Source organism: Heliconius melpomene, chromosome 10 (assembly GCF_056956725.1).
Source record: "Heliconius melpomene rosina isolate 202511_hmr_F chromosome 10, ASM5695672v1, whole genome shotgun sequence".
Taxonomy (NCBI): Eukaryota; Metazoa; Arthropoda; class Insecta; order Lepidoptera; family Nymphalidae; genus Heliconius; species Heliconius melpomene.
In genome coordinates, this window is record NC_140398.1 from 1,504,972 (window position 1) to 1,518,099 (window position 13,128).

The 13,128-nt window shown below is 34.2% G+C and overlaps 1 protein-coding gene across 1 annotated transcript in view; it reads left to right on the top strand.

Annotated features, from left to right (window-relative positions):
* Positions 1 to 13,128, top strand: part of LOC146535099 (multiple PDZ domain protein-like) — a 127,195-nt gene that overhangs the window by 92,326 nt on the left and 21,741 nt on the right. Inside the window, exon 25 of the mRNA XM_085191767.1 lies at positions 9,392 to 9,594. Within this exon, the coding sequence (XP_085047893.1) occupies positions 9,392 to 9,594 (203 nt within the window). The remainder of the gene's footprint in view (positions 1 to 9,391; positions 9,595 to 13,128) is intronic.

The following is a 13,128-nucleotide window of genomic DNA, read 5'->3' on the forward strand; positions in this document are numbered from 1 at the left end:
TAACTATATCATTGACTCGAGTGGGAACCCACAACCTAACGCGTTTACAGTCGCTCGCCAGTGTCACTGGGCCACGACTGGCCTAACTAATAAAAGATAGTTGAACTGAATGTGACATTATATTAAACTGTCTAGACTCTACACAATGTAACTTGAATCAAGATTTCCATCCGATGTCAGATTAAAAAGCAGAAACTTCTGATGTTATAAATATATTGACGTGAGTAAAAATGATCCATAAATATGTCAGAACTACTGAGAGGGCACTGACACCAGTCCTGACGTCCAGTAGAATAAGATTGATTGTGTATTTTAGCTTTGTGTTGTGTAAATAGAATATATAAAAAATATTAAATAGATCCTGTTGAGTTTCTTGTCGGTATTTCTCTGGTCTCAGACAGTATATTTAGTGAATTGGTGATAAATTTGTCTATTTGACGTTCAATAAATGATGCATGTAACATTTTATTTCTTATAGAAACTCGAGGCTATGCCACAGCACAGTGGAACAAAGACTGACTGTAAACTCTACGGTTGTGGGTTCGATTTCCTTTCAGAGAAAAGAATTATTTTGATTGTCTAGTTCCGGTAACAAGACAAAGCGTTTCGATCACTTCTGGGTAAAGTGTTTTCTAGAGACTTCAGGGAAAAGACAAAACTAAACATTGCATCACAATCCCCTCTATCTTTAGGTGATAGTCAATTAATCAATGTCAACTGTCGCTTTAACAGCCTCACGCTTGTGCGTCTGCCCCACAACGGCCCCGTATAGATGATAGATATACATATACATATTTTCTTCAATCAGTGATAGATAGAAATCTTTCCAAAATATATTAACTATGTGCATACTTCAAAATAAAAAAAAATTAAAAAAGTAAAGAATCATGCTACTTGTAGCTATAATTTGGTGGAAGACGGCACTAATGCCGATATCGTTTGCAATATGGCTGAAAGGTGCGGTGATGCATTGAACAGTGTATATAGGAAGAAAACGCTTATATAATTAATATTACTAATAAGAATATATCAATTTAAAATCTTTATTTTTCTTATTTATAAAAATATGAAAACTTTTGTCGTGCTATTTGAAAATATACAATTGCACAAGTTCAATTCTCATATGGAATTATGTTATTAATTCCATATGAGAATTAATATAATATAAAAATAATTTCGTAAATATGTTTATATTTTAAACTAATTATCTGCGGCGTCGCCCTGTAGTAAAATCAAAATTAGCAGTATTTTCTGAAATTAGCACGTTCAATTAAAAAAAAAACCTTCAGCTTTATAACATCTTAATTTCGCGTATAGTAAGAGAATGTGAAGTGTATCACGAAGGACCCAATGACTTTTCTTTAAATAAAAAGTAGTGATTCAAAGTAGTTATTTTTACCTACTCTATTATACAAGCTGACGCGGGAAGGGAAATACATAAGATACAAATAAGTGTACTTTAGCATATTTCTTTGCTATGTACATAATTTATGCGCTGCAAAACATAAACAGATGAATTTCATTAAAATATTAAATGCATTTTAATAAATTTGCAAGTTACACCGTAGCGAGCTTAACCTTTAAGTATGGACGTCGGGTCTCACAGACCCATCTAGGTCTACGAATTCTACAAATCGGCCACTTCTCGGGGACCTCCGCCACTGAGTCGCTCAGTACCTTTCGTATTAATGACAAAATGAATGTAGATAGCAGTGGTTGTGTCTCTGGGTTCAAAACACGTGAGTATTTAACTTTTTAAACGGGACCTGGGTCTGTCAGACCCGACGTCCATGTTTCCCATACATAATGATTTGAAAACACCATACATTTTTAAAATATTACAAAATATACTTTAATATTTTAATTGTATTATTTGTATTGAAATGTTTTTATTGTTATATATCATATATTATTTTGCATTATTTGTTGTATATTTTAGTAATATAAATATAATTTACGTAAAAAAGATTCAATTTTTTTAGTTTTTATGATAAAATGGAAAAAAATGATCGACTAAGCACGTCAGGGACAAATATATGGGTACTTTATAATCAACATCAAACAAAAGAATTGGACGACGACATTTTATAAAGAAAATAGCACTTTATCAAATAAAAAGACGCGTTTCGTATACTAAACTACTCTAAGAATTGAGAATGACTTTGACTCGCGTTTCGCGATCTGATCTATCATTTATTGAACATGAAGCTAAAAAAATAGTTTTGGGTTCTTGAAAAACATGTATACTTTGCCCCCATAAGATATATAGAAAGACTACACATACTTATGTTGACTGCAATCGTCCTGTTAGCCTACAATGTTGAAAGCCATTGTGTATCGATGATCAATTGTACCTTATCTTGAGGTGTTGTCAAAATTTTTATTTTATACCATAAGATGTTATTTCTTTATTTTTTTTTAATTGTTAGACTTTATATTTAGTTAAAAAAATATTTATTTTATTATCTGTCTTTTTTTTATAGTATTATTTTCTTAAGAGTCATCCCACGTGGCCATAGACTGAAATTGTGACTTTAAGTTACTTAAATCGTTGTGATGCGTAAAGTTTAATAAAAAGCGATTTTATTTATATTGATTTTATTTGATTAGAGGCTATTCATGTAAACTAAAACATAAAATTGGCTTCTTCCTTTTAAAAACAGACGGAATATGACCAATAAATACACTGGTCTGACAGACCCGACGTCCATATGTGTGTTATAAAAAAATCACGTCCATAGTTAAAGGTTAAACGTAAATTAAGACTCCAAGCTACAAGCTGTATACAATATACATACACACTTTACCTAGGGACTGTCGATACTGTACTACTAAGAAGTGTAGTTTAATGTTTTTTTTTAAAGAAGGTTTTCATTGTTATTTAGATCTAGGACCTTTTTTGAGGCCGGTCGTGGCTCAGAGGCACAAGCGTGTGACTGTAAACGTGACTAGTTGTGGTTTAGGTTCTAACTCGAGGAAATTAAATATTTCATAATTTCACTTCTTCGTTTTGGTGTTAAAGCTAAGCGCGGCATTCAATTCCACCACTCAACACGCAATGCCTGCAGAATTCGACAGAATGTGACCAGCGGAGTGTCTTAACACTAGGCTCCCTCTGCGAATTCTACATACAGTAGATGCGAGATACAATGTGAAGCTGAAAAAAAACCTTTTTTAGGTAGATATTTCTAAAATATCGTATACACTTTAGTAACACAAGCAAAGGTTTACGTTCATTATAAACTTTTAATGGTCGGCTTATTCATTAACAAAGGATTCAAAGGAAGGTACGAGTATAATAAACTAGTGACGCGAGCGCCCGGGAATTGCGAGAAATGTTTTGTACGTAATCTATATTAATTTAATATGAGTTTTTTGATCCCGTTTCCCCTGTATGTAGGGACGTGGCATTTTTTTTGTTAATTAAAAAACAAGTATTTTCACGTTTTTCCTCCATGGAACGGTAGGCTAGGGGAACCTCATGTTAAGATACTTCGTTCCCCACTTTCTGTTGAGCGATGGAACTCAATGCCGCGGCTGCTCTACCAGATCAATAAAATGAAAACAATTAAAATGTTAATAAAAATTGTTCTATTTTCGGTTTCGAACCTTTCGCGTTTACAGTCACAGCACAGTCACAGTCAGCTTATGCCGCTGCGCCATTACTGGCCTCAATATTTTTGAATTATTCAAATAATTCAATAAACTAAAAGATGTATCAGAATATTATTACGTATATTTAAGGCACTTTTGTACTCAACAGTACCGTTTATATGAGTAATGGAATCAAGATAAATGGATGAAGTCAATTGACTTCTCAATATTCGTATACAACCGTTCATTTAATCTTTCTTTGACAATAATTTTTAGATAAATATTGTTATAATGTAATATAATAACGATAAAATATGTGGAGACGGTCGTCGCGTAACGGCACTGACTCAGCGCGATGGTTGTGAGTTTGAACCTCGCTCGTGGGAATGAATTATTTTTATTATCTGGCTCTGGTTACAAGACAAAACGCGGTGTTGAGATCCGACTGCCAAGACACATTTTCTCGAAAATTGCACGGAAAATAGGGTACTCTCAGCTTACTCTGCTATATGTGCTACGACGGCCTTACAATATCTATGCAAAAAGCGGATAATATAGTACCTAACATATCTCCCTGCTCTCTTCTAAACAACGTTATGAACGGCTAAATCTTCTGTTTCTTATTTATTCCTCTCAGAATATAAAAACTTAGGGTTTAACTATCAAAAACGTGTAATTAATTTTAAATACATTACCATAACATGCCAGATCAGCAGTGTCCAACAATTTCTTACAAGATACGCCCGCAAGTTACTGGTATACTCGTATATAGGTCAGGCGCTCTCAGTGCCACTCGCTACTTGGCAAGGTTTCCAAGGTAATTTATTGAATTTACCCCCAAAATGTATATAGTTATCCTTTTTGTTTCAGATTTAATTTCTAAAAGTTTTGTAGATGTGTTGGGTAAAACTATTTTTGACACCTTCTTGGATTCTTTGGGGCTTCTCTGGATAATTATAATCTCGTTCTCTCGTCTGTTTATACTATAATGTATGTATGAACGAATGAGTGACTGTATAGACTTTTGACAGTATTGTTCATTTGGTGCAACAATGACGTAGTTGCAACCGTCGAGCTGTGCTGCTATTGACGCGACGGCCGAATCGATTTTGATTTTAATAATCATTCTCTCCCTTTTTTCTGATATGACATAATGATGTCATAATTGGATAATTGTTTATTGAAATGTCAATAAACAATTATCCATCTAGGTAGGTAGATAGAGGTAATTCTATGTCATCTAGGTAGAGTAGGGGCGGTAAATCTATGTCTAATCCACAACCAACCTAGAGCCATCAGTATTTAGGCATCCTTGCCAAAATCTATATATGTAAGTAGCCATAACTCGGGCTTACTAAGTTTTATGATACAAACAATCCATTAATCATGGCCAGTTTATAGATCATACAAAACGTCATATCGCATTGTGATATAATACTCTCCGCCCTTCATATCTCATTTTATTATATCATGGAACTATTCGTGGGATTAATATTAACTTTTATTTGGCATTTATGGCAGAGATGCTGTCGCGGCTAAGCGGCACAGCCTTTGATTGTAGATCCAGCCCATTTGGTCGTGGATTCGATTTCCAATCGGGAGAATGAATTAATTTCCTCGCTCTGGTAACAAGATCCTCGTAAAGTTAAAGTTTTAAAACTCAAAACGCATTTTAACACAAATTTTCCTTTGCATATCCTGCTATATGCGGGATACACATTGAAGTTATTTCTTTATTTTTTATGATGGAATTTCGTGAAGAATTGTGTCAAGACAAAGGCCATCGTAGCGCAGGAGCACAACACGACGGTTGAGGGTTCCCTTCACACTCTTGGAATGAAAACAATAATATTGTCCTATCCTCGCTCTAGTAGAGGCAGAGGGCAGAGCTTGGGGTTGAGTTCTGCTACAGAACAGGAAATGAAAATACATAATTTCCTTGAGTAGAAATCTAACCCACAAGCTGTCGCGTTTACAGTCATTCGTACAATTTGCTTACAAATGTTCATTCATTTGTGTTATATTTGCACCATTTCCCCATTTTTCGTCGTAAGCATCTAAAACATGGGGCTGTCTTGGCACAGAAGCACTAGGATAACTGGTGTAACTGTTACCCGACGGTTGTGGGTTCTATGCCCACTCGGAGGAATAAATATTTATATATTAATATTTCCATTTTTTCGTTCTGCTGCGCTCTTCCGCAATTTAACACGCAATACGTTAAAACTTCGGCGGTACGTGGGCAATCGAATTGTCTTTCCTCTTTGTATTGTTATAATGCGGGTTACAGTGTGAATTTGATCTAAAACATGGCAGAATAATCTATCAATATTAACTTATTTTAAAGAAACAAATTTAAAATAAAACCAAACCAAACCTTTGAAAAAGGTTAAGTTCTCTACATTGACGAGGGTATCTTAACATATTTTCTGATCATGCTATATCGATTTCATCTTCTGGCTGGAGAGCCATAAGAGTCTCCGAGAGCGCTTGACCCAGAAACACTTGGTTAATCAAGATCTTGACAAACGGTGGATACGTACAATATGAATAATAAAATATTTTTTAATTATTTTATAAAAACCCTTGTAGAATATGTATAATTGGATCTATGATGTATGAATAGACCGACTACCAATTATTTTGTGATTAAGTAAAAAGAACCGCGTGGAAATATATCTATGTAAATGCTAAGTACACCGCCATTGAGGAATGAGTGACGAAATATTTATATTTAAAACAGTTTTTAACAAGTTACGAAAAAACGGCGATAGTCACCGCTTACCTCAAAAAGCAGGAGATGAAAAAAATACTTTGTAACAGTAGTGTTAAGACATACCGTTACCCACGAACCGCCCAATTTTCGTCCAAAAATTGCCTGCTCAATGGCAGAATTTAACGCCGCGATTTCTAAAGTGAAAATCGAACCCAAACCCGTAGCGTTTACAGTATGCTGCTATGCCATAACCTTCTCGAAAGAAAATAGTCCACTTATAAATCATAGTATATCTGATACTGATCTCATGTTATAAATGAAAAAAACTTATATTACTTACAGCTGATAGCAAACTTCCAATACTTTGGAGGGTACAAGTTTCCGAATCGGCCTCGTGATCTGCACGTACTTGAATCGGTATTTGCTAAAGTTGTTGGCAACATTTATGAATCTATTACTGAGTCATGTTTAATATATGACTGTTGAGTGTTTGCTAAATATGAAAAGTTTCAGGAAAAACACGTGTTTTCAAAATCGTCCATGAATGTAAGTTTGTTTGTTACGCTTTCACGCCAAAACTATTCAACCAATTCTCATGAAACTCTGTGCTCATATTCTTAGAGGTATTAGAAAGGATATAGTATACTTTTTTGTTTAAAAAAATATAATATATTATCCTTTAGCAATAATATAAACATAAGCTTAAACGAGCGAAGCCGCGCGTAATTATTAGCCTTTGGCTATAATATAAAAATAGGCATAAGCGAGCGAAGTCGCGTTTTAGTCTCTAGTATTATAATAAACTTTCATTTCATTTCCATGATAAAATATTTAGAATAGCTATTTAAGATTACTTTTACTTTAAGCGGTATAGCAGAATAGGCCATTACCTACACTTTTATACGTAACTCGATTTTCCAAGATAGTCCTTTCAGATGAGTTTATTATATATAAACTAGTTTCGTCCCGCCGATTTCTTCTCAACGATGTCATTTGAAACGATATTGGATAGTAATTTAATAAATATTTGATCAAATTTTATGAAAGAACAGTTATGAAGAGTGAGGCCGTTATGTTTCAGTTGGACAGCGTTTTACTGGTACTACGATGGTTGTGGGTTTGTTTCCCACGCTCTGGCAACAAGACAAAGCCCGGCGTTAAGTTCCCCCCTTACCTCACCAATATCTCAAAAATTACGTCAAGGGTTATGTTTTCTCCGCCTACCCTACTTATTTGAGATATATATAGCGAGAAGCTAAAAAAATTATTCCATAGTGTACAATTTACATTATGTATCATGTTGTACTAACAGCGCCATTTGTTTTATGCCATTTGTATATATATATATATTTTCCTTTAAAAGTATATGAACCCACAATCGTCGCGTTCATACATGGAATATGTTTAATTTATCCACGATGTCGTCATCAAACTACGAATGAGCTATATTCTTTTATGATACTTTTGATTGTTCCAACCCAAAAACGTGGCCTTGTTTTTAGTTAATAAAGTACCTAATATTTTACTGTCGTATTAATATAACGTCTGGATAAACATACACAGTGTGATTATAATTGATGCATATATATTTATATTAAACCTTAATATTATATATATATATATATACCTACTGGTAAAAAAATATATCTAATAAAAAAACAAATACCTTTAAGATTTTCCCGCTTGTCGCCCAATTTTTGAGTCAATGCGTTCTGAATGGCGGAATCCAAGGCCGCGCTAAAAGCCGCGCGTCTAGCAGGGAAATGAAAAAAATTAAACTTAATCATTCCAACAAGTAGGAACCGGTGGTTTTCACAAATATAAACATTAAGATGTTTAAAACAAAATTTGCTGTATATTTTATTTTGAAATATCGACAAAATTAGAGTAAAATGAAATAGTTGAATTTCTATCTAACAGTTCCAAATAAATATATTTTATTTAATACAAAGCCTCGATTAAACTAAAGATAACGACGATCAATAGTAGCAAACAAGCGCCATTACATATTTATGATAAATTATTAGATAAGATAAAAAGGATACTTTAAATACTAATGAGAAGTAAAGCTTGAGAGATCTAACATTAAAGTTAATTCTGCAGATTTATATTTAATATAGTCGTAAATAATAAAATGCCTTCACCCTAAAAATAGCATATTGGCATGAGGTAGTTCCAGTTTTGAATTATTCTACATTTTACTTCTGAATATTCTTCTGAATATTGTATTTCTTTATATAGTTACAGTTTTAAGATAAAAGAGGAATAGAAAGGAGGAGTGTTTATATGCATTATACGGAACATTCGGAACATGAGACCGACTCGCACTTAACCGAGTTTCGCTTATCTACTAAAGCTAAAAAACTAAAAAAACTTAACAAATAATTTCATACAAAAAAAAGAGTGAAAAGGCGACCTGATGGCACTACAAGAGAAAATTCATATGCAAACAGAAATATTCGTCTCTAATTAGACCTAAGAACTATTTGACGTCACTGTATTGAGGCTTTATTCAATTTGTACCACTATTTGATGTATGATTGTGCTTAGGTGCCAACAAGTCTGTCATTAGTATGTACAGAGCTGTATATTTTTTACTGTGCTTATTATTGGACTTGTTGTCTAGTAGTAAACAATACTGGAGTATGGGAATGGTCGTAAGTACAATTCCTGATTCCGTTTAAGTATCATTTCGTGGTATAAATGTAATTGTGTTATTTTTTTGTGCCTTATTGTTTTTAATTATTTTACATAAGGTTTTTTTGTGCTTTACAGTATCCCATACATAGCTACATAGAGGGAGCCTAGTTAAGGTTAAGAGATTAAGACACTCAGTTCCCCACTAATTTCTCAATTTTCAAGAGACGAAGACGACGACATGTTGAGTGGCGGAACTCAACGTCGCGCTTTGTCTTTGTTACCAGAGTAAAAATATAAAAGTAATCCATTTCATTACGTGGAATTTGAAAACACAACTGTAGCGTTAAGAGTCTCTACACCACGAATTAGAAACGTTGACATACTCGTATAATATTTTTTCTTATTTTACCATATACATTTATATTTTAATTTAATTTCCAGATAAAATCAAGAAGAAATATGCATCGCTCGGCGACAATGTGGTTGTGGTCAAGTTGGAGAGGTCACAGAAGGCCGGCCTCGGCCTCAGTCTCGCAGGACACAGGGATAGGAGTAAGATGGCGGTTTTCATATGCGGCATGAATCCTGCAGGCTCTGCTGCTAAATCATCACCGCCTATCAAAGTTGGAGATGAGGTTTTGGAGGTGAGATTAATATATTGTCTTTTTTTTTAGATTGTTTTATCTTTTTGAGGAAAAAAGAGAGAGAGAGTATGATTTGTTAATATATTAAGAGTTTATATTGCGATTTTTTCTTTTCGATTATGTTGTATCTTTATAGCATAGAAGTGTTGTGAACTATGTTATTATTAATTTTTGTCTCCATGACTATGTCCTAGTGACGTCTATGCAAAATTTGAGACTCGTAGCATTTGTAGTAACGAAGTTTCATACAAACTTTCAACCCCAAAAACAACCCCTTAGAAGTCGAATATTACAAATTCCCGTCTTAGCGAGCACCTACGTCCTATAAGTAACTCCTATGCAAAATTTCAGATTCCTAGAATATGTAGTTTCTGAGATTTCGTGATGAGTGAGTGACCTTTCGATTTTATATATATAGATAACTAGTTTTAAAATAAAAAAAAATTTCGAGAATTTTTTGGATACGCTATAATTATATTTTAATTATTTAATTACATTAACATACATCTTATGTTTAAGAATATTTTATTATACTTAATATTCTGCTATTTTTTTATCTACATCTTTTCATTTCATCTTTTGAACTCTATAAGTCATTCAGTTCTCCAGTTAATTCATCTTCGTCTTAATATATTCTTATAATTATTATCTTTTTCCCATTAAACCCCATTGTCTGTCGAATTGCCGCGCTTGCCTCGCTCTGGTAGAACGAAGAAAAAAAATATTCAATATTTCAATCACCCAAGTGGAAATGGAACCCACAACCATCACCACGGTCTCAAAGAATGCCTGTCTGCTTCTCTATATATGTATGACATTTTATATATATATTTACATGTTACATCATTTAAAACTCGTTCAGTTATTTCAACCCTCTAAGTGTGTACTTAAAAAGCATCGCGTGACAAAAGATTTTTCTCGTAGCGAGATGCCATTTATATTCTTGCACTGGATTGTAGCTACATTGTTCTATAAAGTGTATACTTACTATAAATATACATTTTAAACTATCTGTTATATAAACGTTATTTTATTTATTAGATAATGCTTGTGAGTTAGATTTCCATTTGGGGAAACGAATTGATACAATAAATTAATAGAGGCCACTCGTGACACGTGACAAGCGTGTGACTGTAAATGTGTCGGGTTGTAGGTTCATTTGCCACACGAGGAAAATTAATAATTACATTTCTTCGCTTTGGTGTCGGGTTTGGTTCCGCCACTCAACAGGCGATGTCTCCAGAACTCAGCAGAAAATGGGGAACGGAAGTGTCTTAACACTAAAATCTCAGGTTGGCTGTGCCTCTTGCTGCACTTGCTATGTGCGAGATAAAGCGTGAGGTGTTAAAAAATTCAGTGAAATTAAAAAAAACCTCATTCTGATAAGAAGATAAAGCGCGGGGTTGATCTCTGTATTCCCTCAATATCTAGTACCGCACTAAGAAAAAAACGGAATGTCTTAATATTAGGTTTCCTCTGTCTACTCTGTTACATGCGAGCTATCATCATACTGTATATGAATCTGAAACAAATTATATAATATAATTATTAAACATATAAATTCCTTCACTGCAAGCCTTATCCACAGGCTCAAAGTGGCTCAGCGAACGATGGAGAGGGCTATGCTTGGTATTTCTCTACGCGACAAAATTCGTAATGATGAAATCCGTAGACGAACGCGGGTTACCGACATAGCTCTCAAAATTTGCAAGCTGAAGTGGCAGTGGGCAGGCCATATTGTCAGGAGAGCCGACAACCGATGGGGAAGAAAGGTCCTCGAATGGCGACCACGTCTCGGTAATAGGAGCACAGGCCGCCCTCCAACCAGGTGGACCGACGACCTTACAAAGACAGCGGGAATCCGCTGGATTCAAAGGGTGCAGGACCGGACGAAGTGGCGAGAATTAGGGGAGGCCTATGTCCAACAGTGGACGTTGAAAGGCTGATGGATGGATGGATGGATGGAAATATATAAATATTTACTGAAGTATTATTCAATACTTAACATTATGTTTACATAATGACCACAATTATAATAAAGAACAAAAACTTTACAAACACTTTATTTCCAAATTTAGCTTCAAAGAGATGTTTCTTTTTCCATAAGAGAACAAAACAATTTATAAACAAAAGGCGTTGAGGGCACATTTCTCTCTAGGAGCGAAATAACAAAAAAATTGTAAACGATCTCCGCAACATTGAAGGTTTTTGTTGGGTCACGAGTAAGGGTTCCTTCATAATGGTGACCTTAATTTTTTACTAAAATAATTGAATTTTCATTAAAAAATAATAATTGCTACTTTTGTTTTCACTTCAGACGCATAAAATACCAAATTATTTATTATTTACCAAAGGCAAATGATTTTTTTTATATATTTGCCGGCTTTAAGACACAGTGTATTGGGTGGCGGACTTCAACATCTCGGGTATTCTTGTTGCCAGAGCACGTATGTAAATAAAAATAATAGATTCCTCTAAATAGAAATCGAACTTAGAGCCGTCGGATAGAGGCAATCGAATTTTAATTATTTAACAAAGTTAAATCTTTCTATTTTATATTATTCTGTGCTAAATGTCTTTTCAAGACAACGTCGTAGTTTTCAGTCAGAAAGTTAGCTTTCATATAAATTAACTGGATTGAAATTTACGGTACGATGAAGTTAGTGCGCTATTATTAAAGCGCAATTTAAGAATATAATTAATAATTATTTTCGCCACCATAGCACAGTGATACAGTTTTTGGGTGTTTCCGTTGTGGTTGTTGATTCGATCTAATTAGTAAAATGAATATATCTCTTACTAGCGGCCCGCTCGCGGTTTCACCCGCGTGAACTATGTTATTATTAATCTCTGTCTCCATGACTACGTCTTAGTGACGTCTATGCAAAATTTGAGACTCCTAGCATTTGTAGTAACGAAGTTTCATACAAACTTTCGACCCCAAAAACAACCCCTTAGAAGTCGAATATTGCAAATTCCCGTCTTAGCGAGCACCTACGTCCTATCGGTAACTTCTATGCAAAATTTGAGATTCCTAGCACTTGTAGTTTCTGAGATTTCGTGATGAGTGAGTGACCTTTCGATTTTATATATATAGATGATTAGTACGTAACGGTTCAAAAGGTAGTTATCGATTCTCTTTGCTTAGCCTGATATGCAAACCAACAAGATGAAACCAAAATGATATCTTCTTCGAATATTAGTCAATATAATGAATATACTACACACAGGAATAGAATACGATAGAAACACAAACAATAACGTCCACAGTCGTCATAATTAGATCAAAAGTAAATAAATACTGCCATTCAACATAACGCTTTACTCCTGACATTTGGCGCTCGGCCAGCACTGTAGAGAAATGATCTTGGAAATAAGGCGGATGACTCTATTAGTGGATAGATAATTACTCAATTATTTTCATATAAAAATGATAAAATTCCTTTACATATTTTTTTGATGGGATTGAACCTGCACCTATTAAATGTCTTGTAAGCGCTAGTAAATACTAGAAGAGCAAATGCTCTTTAGTTA